Below are 20,642 nucleotides of genomic sequence, written 5' to 3' on the forward strand. Positions count from 1 at the left end.
AATTAACCGTCAATCACCTGCAGTGACACACATAATGAATTGCGTCACATGTTTCTATGGAAGTGTGTCACAATTTATAAAAAATTATTGAATGTAAATTACGGAAACTTTGGATGCGAAACGAGCTCATAAATTACCCTTTTTTCTTTGAGTTTAAATTTTCTTCCAAGTCCCGTGTTTCACGGTGATTCATGTAATGAGTTAGTTGGAAGAAAATGAGACTGACAGAATGTAGGCCACAATACACTTTCGATTATTCTTGTTTTACAAGTTAACAGAATAAGTGGATGAATAGAAATATTCAGAGTAAAATCAGTGAAGCCACTCGATACAGAAATAGATTCTAAAATCATCAGGCAATGAGACAATTTTATAACTAATCCATACGAGAAGTCGATAAAAACCTCAAGAACTCCGAAAATAATTTCACCGAAGAAAAATTATTATTGTTTAAAAATTCAAGAACAAATTTAATGGTAAAGTAAAGGGAGATAACGATGCCCATTTTTTTCGATAAAGTTTATTCAGTTTCATCTCCATCTCATTTAATTATAAAACGAATATCCGGTGCATGTAATTAAAATACTATGCCAATACAACAATTTATTAATTTTCCCAGGAAAAAAATACGATGGTCCCGAGGTGGATGTTTGGTCACTGGGTGTTATTCTCTATACATTAGTATCTGGCTCACTGCCATTTGATGGTTCGACCCTAAGGGAATTAAGGGAACGTGTATTGAGAGGAAAATATCGAATACCATTTTATATGTCAACTGACTGTGAAAATCTACTGAAAAAATTTCTGGTGCTCAATCCGACGAAGCGGGCCTCACTTGAGGTACGTGGTGATAAGGTTCGACTAATCACCTTCAATTATTTTATCCTTGCCAATTAAATAATTTATTTACCGTTTTACTTATATTCTCATTGTTATTTCGTAGAATATCATGAAAGACAAGTGGATGAATATGGGTTATGAGGATGATGAGTTGAAACCGTACTTAGAACCAGAACCAGATTACAAAGACCACAAGAGGATAGGTGAGTCTGCCAGTATGTATATAAACACTTCCTAACTATTTTCATATGCAATGTTGTGTCAGTCATTAGTTAATTGTTGTATTCATCGTTTTTTTAAATGCACAATCATGTGGGGACGTAGAAATATCAAGTGGTAGAAAGATAATTATGATTAAAATTAAAATTCTGGTTATTTAGTTATTTCCAAATGATGAAATTTTACTGAAGTTCATGAAAGTTCCATAAAAAGTCGATTTTCCTCACGATTCATTCGAGATATTTGTAAAAGTGTTGAAATACTTTCGAGATGAATAATTTTATCATGAGTTTGAAGTCGAATCTGTTATTCATATATTTTCTTTAGAGATCATTCAATAATTGATGATTAAGATGAATTATCTATTTGATTGGCTAATTAAATTATCAGAGCGTCAAATTTCGGATCGGCGGGCGCTATTTACAAACACGTATGTTTCTTCAGGATAAATTGAGCTCCCACACGCTTCGTAATCGTGCGGTGCGAATTACAAGGCTTCAATTATTTAAACCTCTTTCTACCGCTTGTCTATTAGACTGGGGTAGATGTACCAATGGGATAGAAAGACGAATATTTTGTCGTCATTATTTAGCACTGCAATTTCAAACTTGTTTTGGCTGAGAGTTTGAAATGTTTAGATAAATGTTACAAATTGATTTCTTTGATTGGATGTGACTATGCCTCTGGCAACTCTGTATTACAGAAGCCCTAGCCATTCTCGGATATACGAGGGGCGAAATCGAGGAGTCGTTGGGACAGGCCAAGTATGACGATGTATTCGCTACGTATCTTCTACTTGGACGGAAGACAACTGATGTAAGTTGTTTTATTTTTATCACAATTATCCCGGCTTTCTCTGACAATTGATAATTCCTCATTACAATTTGTTATGATTTCAGTCTTCCAATTGTAATTGAAAAAATGATATTGTTGTATTTTTTTATTGAATTAAATACATTTGTTATAATTCTGGATGAATGATTTCAGCCTGAAAGTGATGGTTCCCGATCAGGCAGTTCACTCTCACTCCGTAATATTCCACCGCAAGTTGGTTCAGGTGGTGGTGGTTCAGGAGGTGGTACCGGTGGTACCGTACAAAGCCCATCGCACAGAGGTGTTCATCGGAGTATTTCTGCAAGCAATTCTAAACCCAGTAGACGTGCTTCCTCTGGTGGTGAAACTCTTCGTAAGTCCCATTGCAACCGACTAAAAATATTAATTCTCTTAATTTCTTAGGGTCTAATAACAATTTAAAGATTCATCTAATTTTTTGTATTTCCTGTTCTCCTATCCACACATTCTCTCATCAATGGAAAAAAAATACGAAATTGCTTTAATTTTTTTTTCATATTATTTGCAATGTGCTTCCGAATGGATTGAAATTATTGGAGGAATGTCGTTCATATTATCATAATTAATCATTATTCATTGGATCAATTTTTCAATTTCACAATAAATTTCATTTCGACATTTCTTCCTAGAAAATCTTTAATTCTCGAATGATCGTAAAATCTCTCGATTAACTGCGACAAAGAATGATGGAATTGCGATTAGAAGAATTGTGCCATTTGGAAGCAAAAATCATGAATCATAAATCATATTTGCTCACTTTGTGGTGGTTCTACCCCAAATTTTAACTACCAGGCGGAGCCCCAAGTCCAGGTAACGCAACGAATCACAACCATGCGACAACTGGTACTGGTGGTACAGTAACATCAACCGGTGGTAGTAATTTTAAACGTCAAAATACTGTTGATGCAGCTACCATCAAGGAGAATAGTGCACGTGTATCAGCAACAAGGCCAGCAGCACCAAAAAATAGTCCTGGACAGCTCGATACCAGTGAGTTTATTATTACGACCTCAGATAAACCACGTGAGATATACAAAACAGCAATATTATCACTTTATTTTTACCATTTTTTTTTGGTCCCTCAACCGTGGCGATTTAGGATGCTTTTTGTTGCTTGGAAACGAGGCGCGAACAATTTTTTATCACTTCAGAAAGGAAATTTGTATGTAGTCCATCCTCAAGGCAATTTTCTTCGTTTCCTCTCCTTTCCTTTTTCGTTTATCGTTTTCTTGAAGTTTTGTTCATTTTTTTTTCTCTTCGTTGAGTCTGTTGTTCGAATGTAAACTAGCGTAATTAATTGGCTAATCGTTGGAAATTAAAAAAATATGAAAACAATTGGAGATATCGATGATGTGCTTAATTTGCTAGTCGTTTCGTTTGTGATTATTTTTTTGATCGTACGTTGGTTTGTTTTGTGTTGAACCACATCTAATGAGGCTTGCAGTGACAATGTTCATTCTAGGCGTTGGTACGAGTCCTGGTGGTAAAGCGAGAGTTGGAAAGAGCAATACGATAAATACTGGAGTTGCTGGTGTACGACCACTGACATCACCAGCACCTGGAACTGTTGGTAGACGCAGCACTATATCCTACGATCAGGCTAAAACGTCTTCATCGTCTACGGAGAAAACTAATGATGTACCAAGGTATGATATTCATCATCAGTTCACTTCCATAATTAACGTTGTATTAAAAAAAAAACAACAGCTCATTCCATTGACACTCATCTCACGGTGATTAACATTGTGACTTTAACTAATGGATTTTGTGCATGAGATCATTAATTCTCGAGTTTGATGCACAAAATCTTTTGATTACAAATACGTTCGATTACTAACCAATAATTGCGCACCTTTTTTTTCATGAGGGTAAGAGAGTATTTAGATGTCGAGAAGGAATTTAGAAGTTAAGACATGTGGAGATTCGAATAGAGAGTGAACGAAACTCAGTGAGATTATTTATTTGTTGCATTATTTATAGCATGCTTGGCTGTTGCCTGATAATGATATAAATATCATCAATTTCATCAATTGTTAAAGACTCTGATCATTGAATATCAACAACATCATTAGCATTTCTATAGATATTTTATTTGTCAGGCTGTATGAATTCTGTAGTGGACGGATAAAACTTTGAGAAATTTTTATGGGGTACAGTTTTTATAATGATTCATCAATGAATTTCAAGTCTGTTTGCATCACTACAGAATTCGTCTCTCTGGTTACCTATCAAGAATAACACAACTCAAATCCGAGGAATAAAATGCTCAATCGTGGCCGGTACAATTTAGATATTGCATGAAATTCCCTTATCGAAAAAAAAATGAAAAACCACTAAATAATAGATAATTGAAAAAAACATGTGACTACGTCTCGTTAATTTCTCATTATTTATGAAAATAAAAAAGTACGTGGCTGAATGTTTTTATTCAATTTTCATATACAACAATTTTTATGCAACACTTCAATTGAATTTAGAAGAGAGAAAATGTTTAGGTGAATCAGGCAAAATTACTTGGGGGCAATCTGTTGAATTAGTTTTGTGCACAGCTTATCCGAGGGCACTAGGCCAACACGTGGTCATATCAAGTCAGCGAGCATCAGTGCAAGTCATCGTTCCTCGAGTGGAGTACCACCGAGTGACAATTCACTCCTGGATAATCAACCACGGAACGCTCACAACTCATTACTCGCAACTGCTGATCCTCTTAGACAGAGGTACAGGCTCCCCACTTTCCTTAAATTCAATGTCTCAAGACGAACATAAAAAAGTTCAGTAGTGGAGAATAAACCCATAAAGAAACTCGAATGAGTCAATTTCCTTTCGAAATCACTCTTCGGTATTCAACTCGATGAAATCTCTAGAGAAGATGAGAGAATAGTCACAGAGACCTTCTTCATAGTTCTTTCTACTTTCTATTAAAAAAAGTCTCTGCGAAATTTCGCCATTTCCTGTGAGATTTCATAGGAGCACATCCAGGAGTCATTTCAGCAATGAGTTGATTTTATTTGATTTCAATATTTGACTGCAGAATTTTTGACAAACAAACCTTTAAATTATTCCTCACAATTCGGCAAAATTTCATTTTCTTTGTTATTTTTATATCCGCATATATCTTCGGCCACTAACTCTCTTGGGGAATCTACATACTCATGAAATTCGAGCTTCGAAGTATCTCGTCGCCTATTGGGAGCTGTAAATTATAAATTCAGAGTTATAAAGTGAATTGAAACACGATTGAATTTTTTTTATCATTCACGTAGGAACTCTAGGATAGTTTCTGGTCATTTCATCACCATTCAACCATTAACACATTTTCCTTTGACATTTAGTTTCATGTATTCATTTTTTATAAGTTTGTCTGGATTATTCTTTATTAATATTTTCGCATAACCTTCATTCATAGACTCATTCATCAAACCAAACTCATTAGTGCTGACGGCATGTATGCTTTACTTCAATGTTGCAATTTACTGAGCTTCGGGATTAAAGCGTCGACTTTATTCTTTCATTTCGAATGGATCCATTCGCTTGCGGCTTGACTCGTTGAAGGTTTTGTTAATTTTAAAATGGGATATTAATTAAATCCGAATTTTGACAAGTTAGGGAAATTGCTCTCGCCATTCCAACAAAAAGGAATTGATATATTCCTGAATTAATCTTCACGTCTATTTCCTCATATCTCATTGCTTAAAAATTCTATCAATACTAACAATTGCAGGCAATTACAGATAATCTTGCTTATCGCTTTATCAATTCCGTTCATTTGCAATGGATTTGATGTGAGTCCCAGGTGATCAATAATGGCGAGATTTCCCTCACTCTTTTCCTCTTCTCTTTACGTTTCCATTAAAACGAGTCCAATAAAATTGAAAACGGATTTAACTGAAATGACTTTTAACTAATTTGCCACTGAATTGAAATTCCGTAATTTTCCATTGCTACAGAAAATAATTAACTTACCTTCAAACTGCTGCAACGCATGGGTCGCTTTAATTCAGAATGTGAAATTTAATCTTCAGATTGAACTTTCTCTTCATCATAATTATAAATTAATGTTTCATACCTAATTTATTTTGGTTTATTATTATGTGTGGATACAAGAGTGTATGTGAAAATGTATTACAAATTGCGATTACATTGGAATTGTCATTAAATTGAAACTTAATGAGTTGCTCAGGTGTTATACACGCGAATTGAGGTTTACTCATAAATGAATGATTTTTATTTAGCTTGGGGGTGTCACCGAGTAATAGATTCCCACCCACAACGCCAGCATTTCCGAGGAATGTTCCCAGTCGCAGTACGTTCCATTCTGGTCAAAACAGAGCGCAGCGAAATCATACTCAGGTAAAATTCACAAAATATCGTGTTATCTTGGGTGAAAGCATCTGTTTTGAGGCTGCAATCTGATTGTTCCATGGGTCAACGCTATTTGTTCATTTAACATTTTAGTACAGGTCAAGATATTATTATAGCTTCTCATCCTCCATGACTTTCATAACAGATTCATCGAACAATTCATTGCTAAATTATTCGAGAATCTTCTGAAGCTATTTCTCTGAATAATACAAATGAGGAGAACGAATATTGATGCTGATGCTCGCCCAGTGGAGCTTTCAATCAATTAGTAAAGTACTAATTGTTTCTGAGTTTGCGATCGATTAAACTTCGATTGTTATAAATTCTCAAGAATAATAAACGATGATATATCGTGAAGACCTACGATGCACTGCAAATTGATGCTTTCACATAATAATTATTAAAAACTTGTTTTAATAATCGAATTGAATGGTCGAAAAAATTACAGGGGTATACACTCACACAGGATACGGCTGCGATAAGTCCACAAGCCAGGCCATCTTTCTTCTCAAAACTCTCTTCGAGGTTCTCGAAACGGTGAGTGTCATTTTATTCCCAATGTTCATCCATCTATTTATTGTTAAATGGTCTCAGATCAATTCCCCTCGGCATGGTAATCAGTATTTTCCATCTACAATTACAGTAATTCTATCTCGAACATATCGATCCCTATCCATTATTATTTCTCCGTCTTCCAGTGCTTTTGGTGAGAAGTAATGAGTCATTAATTAAATACGAGTCATTTATCAGTATTAATCCAAACGCAACTAATCCACTCGCCAATATAATTCATCCTATTGATTGTTCATTTATAATTTCATTGTTCGTTCGTTAAATTGATTCACTCGATTAATGCAAAAAATTAATAGGTTATTGTTGAAGAAAAATTATATTTCTGTAAAGATTTTTTTAGGAGAAATAAAATTCAAATAGTTATTTTCATTTAGTGTAATTGATTATTGAGATGACAGAACAATTGATGAGATGAATTACGTTGAACACATTTCAATTAACTATAATGATGTGATTATCTCCCAAATGAGAAATTTAAAGAGAAAATGGTGAGAGACATATTTTGACATTTACTCTGAAATCCCTCATCACTGGAGTTATTTCATATCCACCGATATGTGAGGAATCAATCACTTGACATTTTATTTATTCACTAAATTGTCAACTAACAATTGAGCAATCATTCATAAAAAAATGATGGATTATCGTTGTTTCGTTTCCTCACATGTGCTACGCATTAATTAATAATTACTGTCACTCATGTCGAATGAACCCGAGGAATTATATTGCATGCAAATTTGTTGTTACTTGTTTATCTTTTTTTTTTTCAAGGATGCACAATGACTATGTATTGGTTCCTTTTTGAGTCCTCAAAGGGATAAAGATGCATTAATGATTAATGATTAATGAATAAAAAGTGGAGAGACACATTTGTGATGAATTATTTGTTTTTGGCCCGGTTTATTCTCAATCGATGAGTTTAGCAGCGACCATTATCAGTGAAAGCTATTGTTTACATATCAATGTAGCTTAAGTCTATTCCTCATTTATTTTTATATTATATTTATAGTTTAGTCTTATCATTACGACAAACATCCGCGCACGTCTATTTGTATTCCCTCATTGTGAGTCCCATAAACACCTGCTTGAAAGCGTATTATTTATTCCTACTTAGGATAAATTTCACTGGAGTCAGATGTGGTTTTGTAGCTTGAAATCCATCATCAATTTCGTATCCAAAGTTGATACCAATGATAACGAGAGAATATTCATTTTTGCTTTCGTAAAAATTGATGGTCGATATTCCAATTACGTGATGTTAGATGCTCCGGAAAATTGAGGAATTGGATTGAAATTTTAATCGATTTTATTGGAATTCCTGTACCTGTTGATTTGAAAGATTTCAATGACTTCAGAGACTGAGTGAACTAATTTGAGAATTCATGACTCAGGAGTTATTCGAATTCAATTATTGCGAGCTCCAGGCAATTTCCCGACTCCCATCAAATAAATTCGCTGGTGTTCCCTTTTCCCTGCATTTGAGAAGTGAGGTATCATTATCTTCAATTTAAAATTAATAAACAAGTGGACAATTGGTCGCTGCGTTGGTCAAATAGGTCAATCGGTTTTTCGTGTCTTTTATGTTACCAATTGCTGTTAATTCCATTAACAAAACACCGTAGCAGCCCAATGAATCATTTTTTTCGAGTCTCAGATATTTTTTGTTAAATAATAACAATGACAAAGAATGAATTTCTCTTATTCATAAAACCCCCTCTTATTGTTACGGCAGAAATAAACGTCTCGAGGCATAAAATTAGAATTGAAGTTTAATATTTCCGGATTTTTTATTGCATTATTTGAGGTATGTTTAGGGGGTCATAAAAAAGGATTTCTCATGTAAAAAGTATTAATGACGATGGGATAGTCGCCACTCTCTCCGTTTACCAGCAATCCTAATCCTCAACATCCCGGAAACAATTTGAGTCAATAATCAATTTGAATAGTTAATAAAAATCAGTGATTTGGATTTAATGGAGACGTATAATAAAAAACTTTTACTTTTTTTGGGATTATTAAATGAAATGCGATGGATAAATATGAGAATCGGCCATCATTGAAAAACAATCACGTATTCATCTCAATTTTATTGCATCTTGTTTAATTAAATAATTCGATCTACAAAACCACACCTTGATTTTTTGAAATTACTTTTTATATCGACTTTGCAGTGAAATGGGAAAACCAGAAGAATTTATAAAAATAAAAATTCATATAAATTTTTGATGTTCACTCATTCCACAAGTATTCCACAGAAAAAAATTCTTGTTCAATGAGTGATTATTTCGGTTATAATAATTTTGAAAAAGAAATAGCGCGAAAAATCCCGATCCATCTCCATCTGTCCACCACTTAATTACCGAAAAAATGAAAAATAGGTTTCAAATAAAAAATTGATATTTTTGATAGAATTTGATGTTCATAGTAGTTGACAAGATATAGAAAATATTCCCGGCGACTGACACTATTCCTTCATCAAACGAATGAATTTACAATGAGATATGGAGAAAAACCAGAAGAATTGATAAACTTTGAAGAATTTGCAATCAATTGTTATCAGGCTACCTCGCATATTCATTGTGCATCCCTACTGTTTCTGCATTGAATTTTTTTATTCATATTTTGAAATTGTAGCGAGGCATTTCTCAAAGTTGCCAGCATTAATTTGACTTACTATTTATATACTTCTCTCTCTATCCTAGAGCTATTGACTTTGTTTTCAATAAAAAAAAAAAATGAATCAAAGAAAAAAAATTGATAGGTAAAATAGTGGAATACAATTGTATGATGTAGGCAATGTCGTGATAAAAAAGCCAAGACAGTATTTGGAATTTCGAACGAGACGATGGAAAATGTATGATGACAATGTGACGACCACAGAATAACGTCATAAAATCTATAATCTTTCATGATATGGTCACTGTACTCATCAATTAATGGTACAGATTAAAAAAGTTGGATGAGAAGCGAAGAGAGAAGTTCAAAATATCACATAACCATTGATGCATCATTATAAAAATAATAATAAATCGTTTTTTGTATAATTTTCTATGATGAAAAAATTTTACTGAAAATATTGAACAAATACTGATTTCGGTGTAAATTCTGTTGCTGCAGGACTTGAACCAAGTAGAAATACGGCTCCTGTCTCTCAATGTGTCCAATGACGGCCAAATATGACGCGAGTTTTCCTCATTAATCAACCAACCAATGACGCGTTGCTGTTCAATGACCTGAGGCAACTAAAAACACGTCACTTTATATAAAAAATTGATTTTACCTTTGAAAATTTCCATTGTTAAATCGCTGCAAGAATGCTAACAAGTCGAGGCTCAATGAAGAATGTGATGCATTGAAAATGCCTGTTTGGATGGATCTGTGTGTGTCTATGGGTGAATCTGAGTGTGAATGCTCAAGAGGAAAAGAGGAAAAAGAGGGAAAAGAGGGAAAAGAGTGATTGAGAAAGTGTGAGAATGCAAAGGCGAATGACATGTAGTTATGTGTACATTTGGATACGTTATTCTGTGGTGCACCGATTATCGCATAGATACATTTTTCATTATCTAGTATTTAAATATTTCTTGTACATTAATCGAATTTATTAATTCAAGTTGTATATTCAGATTGATCATGTATGTTTCTTCATACTGATAATGTCCGGAGGGAAGTTGTACGGAGATACAGAAAAGGACATATTCTCAGAAAAGTCTTGTTTCAACCACAAATCTCACGTTTCAATCTGTTTCAAGTTTGACTTTTTTTTTTATTTCAACACAACGTTTTTTAATGTTGATTTTTTTTTTGTTCACGAAATATTCGGAAATTGTGCCATTTTAGGATGACGATATTCTCCGGAAAGTCAAGGGAAATACTGAATATTTTTATCCTCACTTACATATCATTATTCATATTTTATAGGGAAAATAATGGAACAAAAGTGCTCTTGCTCCATGAAATATACGATTTTGGGAAGCAAAATATAAATGCTTTGTGTAAGAAAAGAGAGTTCTTACTTAGAGAAATTATTCCTTTATAAAAACAAAAAAATCTATTTTTGAGATGAAGATCTTCGAAAAACATTTCAAAAATTCCAATAACAATTCCTTTGGTTTGAATAAGACTCATTTGAAAATATGTTGTTTTTATATCTCATTATAGAGGATAGGTGGTGTGTTCAAAATAGGATTTGAATAAAATTCTTGTAAAGAATTCACGTAAGCGAGGAAAATAGCTGGAAAAACTCTTTGATTAAACTGAACACTCACAATCGATTTTTGGTCGATAAATCCGTGAGAATCTCGTAAAAGATGAGTTATCATGATTTTTCGTTGTAGTCACTGAGATTTGCTGATGACAGTATTTTTTAAATTATTAAAATCCCCGTGTACGTAATTTTTTTGAACTCACCCCTCATTATAGACAACCTCGCCGGACATATTTAATACCCTAAGAATGATAAAAAAAAAAAATTCCCAAATGTCTTCCATCGTCGCTAGACATTTTGTGTCGAAATAGATACGAGGGGGTGGGTGTCGCCTTACGCACTTTAGAAACTGCACATTAAACAAATAAAATTCGTGCCTTTCCCAATAGAATTTTTCACACCTCAAGTCACACGTCCAAACTATACGAAAATCTAAAAAATCAACTGAGAATATTATTTTTTTATGACAAAATAAAAATGATAAATGATGTTTGATACTTCGGGATTGGAATAAAACTAGGTAATCCTCAATTAGCTTTGCTGTAGTGATAATTACTCCCTCAATAAAAATCTAGCCGACGTCGTCAGCGAATTGGTTTCCAAGAAACCCTCGATTAATTAACGATAGTTAAATAAAAACAAATAAATGATGATAGATAAATTTATCCTCTGAATAATATTTAAAAAGAACACTATAATCGGTATGTCATTATAATCGTCCCGTGCATCAACAGGTTTTCTAAGTGAAAAGGTGGACGATGAGTTCGCCATGTTTTCATCACGGTGAAACGAGTTTGCGAGTTGTATCAAGCCTGGGGTATCTCACGCATCGGCAATTACAGTTGCCAAAAAGCGAAACAAATAATTAAACAGAAATTCACATTGAGAAAGGAGAAAAAAGATAATAGTTAATAAATGATGAAATACGAATAGAAGTGTATAATTATTTTTTCACTAATGACAAAAGGTGAAAAGGAAGAAGAGAAAAATTTTAAAATTTTAATTAGAATTTAATGAGAGGAGAGCATTAACTCACTTGGGGGTATTTGTTATGTATTATAAATAAAATGGAGGAAAACAAAAACACAATGGAATAAATTGGCCAATAATCGGCATTAATCGGTGATTAATTTGTATTCAATGAAAAAATCAAATACTCAATTAACAGTTTCTCAAACGATTTTGAAGTGAATTTTTTTTTAGGTGTAATTAAGTATTATTAGCGGATCATGAAGTATCTTTGATTCTTCGGAGAAAAGTGAAAATTCAATTGTCCGTTTGAGAAAAGAAAATTAATTCAGAATATTATAAGTTCAGGCTGTTTTGTTCTTTTTATTTCTTTGCATTCTCATTAGGTTTGACTGTGATCTCAATATTCTCTGCGTGAAACCCGAATATAATATTCAATTATTATTTTCTTCTTTTCCCTTTTTGCTTCAATCGAATTTAGCTCAGTTATTATTTCCCTTTCTGCCGTAACATTAATCATTTTTGGTTTTATTCATTATATACAATGACAACAGAATGCATTTTTAGAAATAATTTAAAAAAAGAATGAGAGAATAATTAAGTTCGTAAGAAAATAGAATTAAATCACCGAACATTTTATTCTATTCTATTCGTGAATTTATCGAATGAACATGATAATGAATTCGCATTGTTGCTGATTAAATAGCTTAAAAAAAATCAAACTTTCCAACGATTTTTTGAAATATATTCGGGATGCATAGATTTTTTTTATCGCATAACAGAAATTGTACAAAACTACGACTCAATCTGATTTTTTTGTTCCCAATGATCATCGAATTGATTTTTTAAAATCATGCAAATATTTCTCCATTTTAATTGCGATTGTGCACTTGAATCTTGCGAGATATCTGAAATAAAAAAATCACCAATTATTAATCTAAACCACAAACAAATGGATGAATAACTAGATTGAAGAGATCGGCTTAATCGCGCGTAAAATTGTGGCTTTCTTTTTATCCAATGATTGTTGCTGCTCTATGATGCTGCGCATATGATTCAATGCAATGCAAATAACAAATAACACACTCATTATTCTTTCACAGATAAAAATCCGGCGAATTGCTTTACGAATTATCAATTGATAAAATAATCCTATTGACTACAGAGTTATATTTTCATTCAATTTATTCCCTCCCATAATTATTATCAACTTGGACCTCCAAATATATTCATAATAATGATTACTATATCAAATTGCATGAATGACTGTAGGAAATTGTAAAGCGATGAAGTATTGATAAAAATAATTCATTTGAATACATGGGAAGTGAAATTATTGCTAAAAGCAGAGAAACAAAGAAAAATAAATAAATAAATAAACAATAGATAAATGTGCGCAAGTGAAATAAAAAATATGACAAAGAATAACCCTCGGCCGACAGCTAGAGTCGGTGTGTCGCTGTGAGATACGAACACTGGGGAACATTTAATGAGAGAGAGCGAGAGATATTAATTAATGAATTAGAACACTACACATATTATATAAGTAATTCATAGCAAACATTTATATTAATGATATATAAATATGAATTTTATTATGCCTGTATTGGACTGTACTGTTTACTGCGCTCCAAACCATGTTGCCCATCTCTCCCCCCAGCCACCCACAAACTTAGAGATAATTTCATTGAGCATTATGATTTTCTTAATGTCCTTTATTCATTATTCAGTTTAATCTATTTTAGATGATTCTTTATTTAATTAAAAAAACAAAGCGAAATCAATTTTCTTTTTTTTTTCAACAATGCAATCACTTATTGATATTAGGTATTCATTGCGTGGAGGACAGTAAATGGAATAGCTGAAAGTGAACAGAACGAAAGAAGGAATAAATTGCAGGATAGAATTTATTATTTAATAATTTTAAGAAGCAATAATAGTAATAATTTCATATTAATAAATATTTTAAAAAATGTCTTGTAAATGTTGTATCGATTTATTTCTTACAAAACCTTTATCGAAGAAGGATAAACACATGTTGTTTCATTATTAATAATGCAATAATGTATTTTCACAATGCATGCATGTTATTATTGTGTTAATTTTTACATATACATTTATTTATTCCTGCAAATACGTGGATTGGTTAATTTTGTAACAAGCCTTTGCAACTGGAATCGATGTAATGATGTTATTACTTTCTTTAATTTCGATTTTCGATGGATGTTCAATTGGAGAAGAGAAAAATTGTTGATTTACGAGCACCTGCCAGGGGATGCCATAGCTACATTTTTGAAGATAATCAGCCGATTGTCTTTGGATAATTCTTCTTCATGGGGTTTTTTTAAAATATTAATTAATATCATTACCCCACAATAAATTTGCTAATGGCAACATCCTGGTGATGGTCGTACTAAAGTAGATGAAATCAACAGAAGAAAAGACATTTGTATCAAATTCTTTTTAGTCTCCGTTAGCAATTGCCTTTGTTTTGTTATTTCAGCCCCATGGACCCATCCGTACCCCCCAAGCACCCAGTAGTGAGGTACGTTGCATACCTTTTCATTTCAATCGCTCAATTTTTATTTGTATTATTTATGTAGAGAAATGATAATTATTCGGAGACCAGTCCTTATATTTAATCTTTAATCTTTATACTATTTTGCAAGCAGATTAACAGAAAATTAAAGTCATTAATGTTTAAAGTCTAGATAATTGTTTAAATTATTAAATCTTTCACAAAATAGTGTAATGAGATTTTTCAAATGATCTGTTCTACATCCAAATCACTTCTCTACCCATTTTCACTCGTTTAATTTGAATTCATTGCCTCCAATCTTCTTGATTGTTAACTATTTTTATCAATTCAATTACTTGTCTCACTGTGGCAATTTAATTTATTTGTTCTATCACTGACGCATGTGCTGCTGCGATAATTAACAGAACTGACTAGTATAGAAAACAATTCGTCAATTGACGAATTATCCAATTGACATTTGAGGAATGGCTTGTCAATTAGCTTTGAAAATTAACTAATTGCATGCTAGGCATGTACGTTAATGAACCAGTGCTCGGTGACATTATTCTTCCCTGTAACTCAACTACAAACAATTAATAATTGTCAGTTTGCTTGACAATGTACTTGAAAGTCTTCCTGAATCAATTATTCTAGTCGACTATTTGCAGATATTTGCAAAATACACAAATCCGTTAAAATTATTACTAAAATATCACGAGCACCAAAAAGAATTCTTGATATTTCCTAGAATGCCCTAGTTTTCCAGACATTTGCAAAACAAAATGGAAAGTACCTTTCCCCTGTTCTCCAACATTTCACATAATTAATGTAATATTATCAATTAATTAATGAATTTTCCTATTAGTGGAATATGAACCATTTAATTCCACTTGGAAAACTTTGAGAGAACCTAGCAATAATAACTCTCTAGGAGAAAAAACAAAGAACTCCAATGACCATAAATTTCTAGTTCCTAAGGTACTTTAGGATTAATTAAAAGTGCAGTCTTAAGATATATTTCTGTTGCAGTGGTGCAACCACTAACGACGAGCAAGTCAAGCCACGTAGCTTGCGCTTCACCTGGAGCATGAGGACAACGAGTAGTCGAGATCCAAATGAAATCATGTCCGAAATACGTAAGGTAAATGATGATACATCTCACCAAAAAATTTCAACCGTCCAAATAAAATGAAACGCCGCTATTTACACTGTAAAAAAAAATTCTCTTTCCAAAAATATTCACCTCCCACCAGTCAATCTGCATAAACACTTCCATAAGAGCTGCTAATGCCAAATATTATATTATACTATATAATACTATAAAATATAATTATAATTATAACAATAATAATGATTATTAATAAATATTATACTTTCTATATTTTGTTTGCTGGAAAAGAGGACATGAGGACGAATAATAGAAATAGCGACAACAGAATAGTTAATAATTCACTCAAGTTTAAAGAAGGCGAATTAATTGTTTGTATGCAGGTGCTGGATGCTAATAAATGCCAGTACGAGCAACGCGAGCGTTTTCTTCTATTATGTGCACACGGTGATGCAGCAACAGACAGTCAAGTGCAGTGGGAAATTGAAGTATGCAAGCTACCCCGTTTATCATTAAATGGCGTTAGATTCAAACGCATACTCGGTACATCAATAGGATTCAAGAATATTGCAAGCAAAATAGCTAACGAGCTCAAACTGTGACTACCGGCTGCTGGTGGACTTGCCACTAATGTTAATCCATAACCCAGACGTGATAACGGTCACAACGTGGCTGATTATTACGCTGACACATCCTCATTTTTTGATTGGGATTCGGACAGTGATTCGGAGGAGACACGTGAAGTATTTGTTTGAAATTAACTAATGATTATCGGCATTAATTGATTATGCCAATCGATAATAAATGGAGGAATCTATGAAGTATCTTCTATATCAGTCGTGTAGTCTTCATTGGAATTCGAAGATATTGAATAATTTTTTCAATCACAGAGAGATCAAGGAGAATCGAGTGATAATTTCTCAACCTGTGATCTACAAGACTCGTCCACGATTCTAATTCCTTCAATGTCTTTCTCCTTTCTTTCTCGTAATTACCCTATCCCCGAGCTTCTTCGTGTGCCAAAAGAAAAATACTTGGGCCTGATTTAAATACGATACTTGAGAAGAAATATTCGGGGCACTGTTATGAATCAAAGGACAAATCAACTCAAACATAATCAAGAGTTCGAGATCAATCTCTTCGAATAAAATCCACTGTAGGGATTCTACAATAACGATTACTAGAGTTAATAGAAATACGAAATTTCTCCCTGAGTGAATTTAGTAGTCAATTTTTCGTTTTATCTGCAATTCGATCATGATCTAATGGAAATGTGAGAATTAATAACATTTGTAGTGAATAGAGGAAAAGAGGAGAGAACAGAACAGATAAATTTCATGTACCTGTTGAATACACGTACATTAAATACGCATAAATAATTAAACAATCAGAATAATGCCGGGGGAAGTGAAGGATAATTATTTGTTTTTCATCGAAACTTGTGGCACAAATATTATTAATTAATCGTTTATTTTGTAGATGAATGAAAGTGTCATCAGTCTCTCATGTCGGTCAATCAATCTGTCAATAAGTAGTTGCCTACATCATTTGTCAGTTGATTAATAAATGAATGGAAGGAATTTAATTAATAAGTAGGACATTGAAATACTTGGATCGTTGCAAGTTGTGTGAAACATAAATCCCTGTTGAGGTAATGAGTTTTTTCAATTCATCTTTATTTTCCATCTTTTCAATCCTCATTTCACTGTCAATTAACTGTATTATTGTGAAGTAATTATTATTTGTTATGAATATACTTCGATCATCCGTCAATAACATGAGGATCAATAAATTGAATGTAATATTTAGACGGTATTCAATCGTACAATTACTGGATTTCGTCCAAAATGTCAATACTCATCTCCGATGAGTCTATCCTTTTGTTCTTTCTCAACAACATTGACCTAATCGCTTTAGTTAATAATCAAAATATCTAATTCGGTCATTGAAAAACAATCAATAAATTGAGATCTGGATATTTTTTATTGACCAATGCAATCGATTATGAAATTTAGATTTTTAAGTGGCTCTCTGGAACTAGTATGTTCAGAGGGAAGTATTCAAAGATCTTTTTTTATATTTTCCCTGAGAGCTCCTTCTTTCGATTACATTTACGTATAATTACCCATGGATACAAATTTTTATCGGGTGCTTTTTGCGGTTCAATGAGCATGTATATTTTTTTTATAAAAAAAAATTAAATGAAGAAAGTGTTGTGTATGGTTGTATACTTTTTGGGGCTTGCCAAAGATCTATAGTTGTATATAATATAAAGGTACTAAATTATAAACGGAATAAGCCTCGTGTGTCGATTTTTCTTTTGGATAAATATAACTGTTCGTATGCGCACTGCAAAATTGGGTAAATTCAATTATTGGTGGAATTTTTGTATCTGCCTACGTATTGACAAGCATAAATACAATCGGTGTTGATGAATTAGGGGATATTCATCATTTCTGTTACAAAGTGGCAAGGAACAAGGGATGAGGTCACAATTTTATATGAATTATTTGGGTAAATAATATCTTGAAAACTGATGGGTTCACAGGAATAAGGAGAAATCTTCTCTTGTCATCCTGTCAATCTTTTCTCTTCAAGAAATTATCAGAATGATCCACATAATAGGATCTCATCTCATTTCTCCACAATTCTATTATTTTCTTTACTTGAAACATCAGCAGATCTTCTCACGCTATTTAAATGAGGTATTCCTTGGGAAATCGTTGCTGTTGGAAAAACAATTGTTCTGATACTCCGAGAGGAGTTGAAAAAAATTACTTAAGGGCCGGATGGAGTATCTCGGAAAGATAATTTACTCTAAAATTGGGATTCCTAATTACTCCGCCAATTAATCGTTTTTTCCGATAATTGTTAGCTAGCGTTCTAGTCGTTGACAACCGCTAGAACGCTAGCTAATAATTATCGAAAAAAACGATTAATTGCCAGAGTAATTAGGAATCCCAATTTTGGAGTAAATTATCTTTTCCAGATAATCCAACCGGTCCTTAAATTACTTTTACCAATTTTTCGGAGTTGTTTGTCATGAAAAATCAGAGAAATTACACTTATGTAGTTAATATTATGTTGATTCAATTATTGGATATTTAGACTATTGTGTGGTTTGTCGAAATTTGAAAACTCGAATAACAACAATTCAGGTGTAATTTTTCAACTAAATTACGTTTTTGCTGGGTTATCAGAACAATTACAAATGCGTCCACTGAAATACAAAATTTCCTATGGAATTTTTCAAATATCTTGCTACGATCAATGCCCAAACAATATTCAGAGTTTCATACATGAAAAAATCAACTGAACCACGAAAAAAAATACAAAAAAAAAAAATCTAAACTGTGTACTTTTCATGGACCTCCAAAGTTACACAAAATTGCTGCAACTTGTTAAACGACTGATAGGAACTAAGTATCGACAGTAGCACTCTCATTATTTTAATTCATCAAGAAATTAAAGAAAATGGCAGATTAATATAATTTCATAATTACAAGAAGCAAATGAATGGACCTACATTGACAGACAAATTGAGGAAAGCAAAAAGATATTCGAGGAAAGACAATGGAAGAATGATAAGCACTGGCAAGCGGGACTTATTGTTTCCTTAAATAAATAACAAACAAATATGTACAGTTTTTCATCAAACACTCAATTATTTTAATCAGCAATTGATTAAAAACTAAATAAATCAAGCCCACACACCCAACGGCCCATGTAATATAAACTAAATAAAATCCACAACTTCATGGAATCACTTCATCAGTTCATAATGAGATGAATCGTCTTCAATGAAAACAAATACAATAATTTACTCATTAATAAATTAATCATTGTCCATAATATCACTGTTTTATTTTAGAATTCAAACGTTTCAAATGATAAGTAAACGATAAAAATCATGATTTCATTAAAACTTTCTTTTGCTAATGCTATTGACACTACGTTAAGTACAATATTGAAACGTAAATAAATAAATAACGATTGTAATATTATAAAAAGAAAAGAAAACAAATGTATGAAGCTGAAAATGCTGTCAGAATGATTCGAATTGGTGATTACGCAGGGGGGAATAAGTGAATCGATATGCATATAAATATATAAATATGAATATATATATATACATCTAATCATAGTAATTATTACTGTTAGAGAATTTAATTGATAAGGAAAATCCCTCTTAGTGATTAATGGTGAAGTCCCTCTTAACACGCTAAGTAATTGTATTCTGTAATTCTATACATACACGAAGAAAATGATAAATGGTTAAATGAAAATCTCACCGCTCTCGCTTGCTTGGTAAATGGAGAATTACGAGGGAAATCAATTTATGTAAATTCGATAAATTAATACTGAAATGCGTTTAATGTTTAAGGCCACTTATCCATTCAGATTAATTAATTTATGTGAAAAATGTAGAAATTTTATCGATTAATTTACATAATACATTTTATTTCGATATTCGAAGGGAAGAAAATATTAAAAAGACATTTTTACGGGTCAGGAAAGATCTATGAGAAGAGTTTTTTCAATATTTTCGTAAATATCTCGTTATCGTAGAAATTTCTTAATTGAGGAAATTAATGAGAGTGAGTTGATGGGTTTTGTTGCTTTTTTTAATTCAGGAGATCCTGTCCCATTGGTTCAAAGGATATCACCATTTCATTAATTAAATTCTAAAACAAATGCTAAGATGTGAACTATGATGATGAAGTTTTAGCCTCATTTCCCATGGGTCGAGGTCTCATTGTTTTCTTGGTGAGATACAGCTCTCTTCGAAGTGGTGAATAAAATTAAGCGAGAACAGTTTTTTTAAAGATTTCATTGACGAAACCTCACTGATGAACAAATTTTACATTCATACAAACAAACACTACATACACGCACTCCAGTCTGTAGATAGGTACATACAAGCTTTGCTAAGTGTTTTCTGGTGATCGGTATATAGCGAACAATGTAGTAAGAAAGAAAAAACAACAAGATAAAAA

The 20,642-nt window shown here is 32.5% G+C and overlaps 1 protein-coding gene across 28 annotated transcripts in view; it reads left to right on the top strand.

The window, feature by feature from the left end:
* LOC105264687 (serine/threonine-protein kinase MARK2) overlaps positions 1 to 17,460 on the top strand; it is a 44,287-nt gene extending 26,827 nt beyond the window's left edge. For 11 of the 28 annotated variants that reach the window (XM_011301728.1, XM_011301747.1, XM_011301746.1 and 8 more), the window contains 13 exons: positions 620 to 855; positions 944 to 1,055; positions 1,763 to 1,875; positions 2,047 to 2,245; positions 2,704 to 2,901; positions 3,011 to 3,073; positions 3,374 to 3,557; positions 4,461 to 4,628; positions 6,144 to 6,261; positions 6,722 to 6,810; positions 14,523 to 14,564; positions 15,567 to 15,678; positions 16,029 to 17,460. In XM_011301728.1, coding sequence (XP_011300030.1) covers positions 620 to 855; positions 944 to 1,055; positions 1,763 to 1,875; positions 2,047 to 2,245; positions 2,704 to 2,901; positions 3,011 to 3,073; positions 3,374 to 3,557; positions 4,461 to 4,628; positions 6,144 to 6,261; positions 6,722 to 6,810; positions 14,523 to 14,564; positions 15,567 to 15,678; positions 16,029 to 16,247 — 1,853 coding nt within the window. In that variant the 3' untranslated portion in view covers positions 16,248 to 17,460. Of the gene's footprint in view, positions 1 to 619; positions 856 to 943; positions 1,056 to 1,762; positions 1,876 to 2,046; positions 2,246 to 2,703; positions 2,902 to 3,010; positions 3,074 to 3,355; positions 3,558 to 4,460; positions 4,629 to 6,143; positions 6,262 to 6,721; positions 6,811 to 9,963; positions 11,582 to 11,784; positions 11,981 to 14,522; positions 14,565 to 15,566; positions 15,679 to 16,028 lie in introns of those variants that run through there. The other 17 variants (XM_011301733.1, XM_011301730.1, XM_011301732.1 and 14 more) reach the window with 17 other exon arrangements.
* The last annotated feature ends 3,182 nt before the right edge of the window (positions 17,461 to 20,642 follow it).

The sequence above is a fragment of the Fopius arisanus genome, unplaced genomic scaffold, assembly GCF_000806365.1.
Source record: "Fopius arisanus strain USDA-PBARC FA_bdor unplaced genomic scaffold, ASM80636v1 scaffold00024, whole genome shotgun sequence".
Taxonomy (NCBI): domain Eukaryota; kingdom Metazoa; phylum Arthropoda; class Insecta; order Hymenoptera; family Braconidae; genus Fopius; species Fopius arisanus.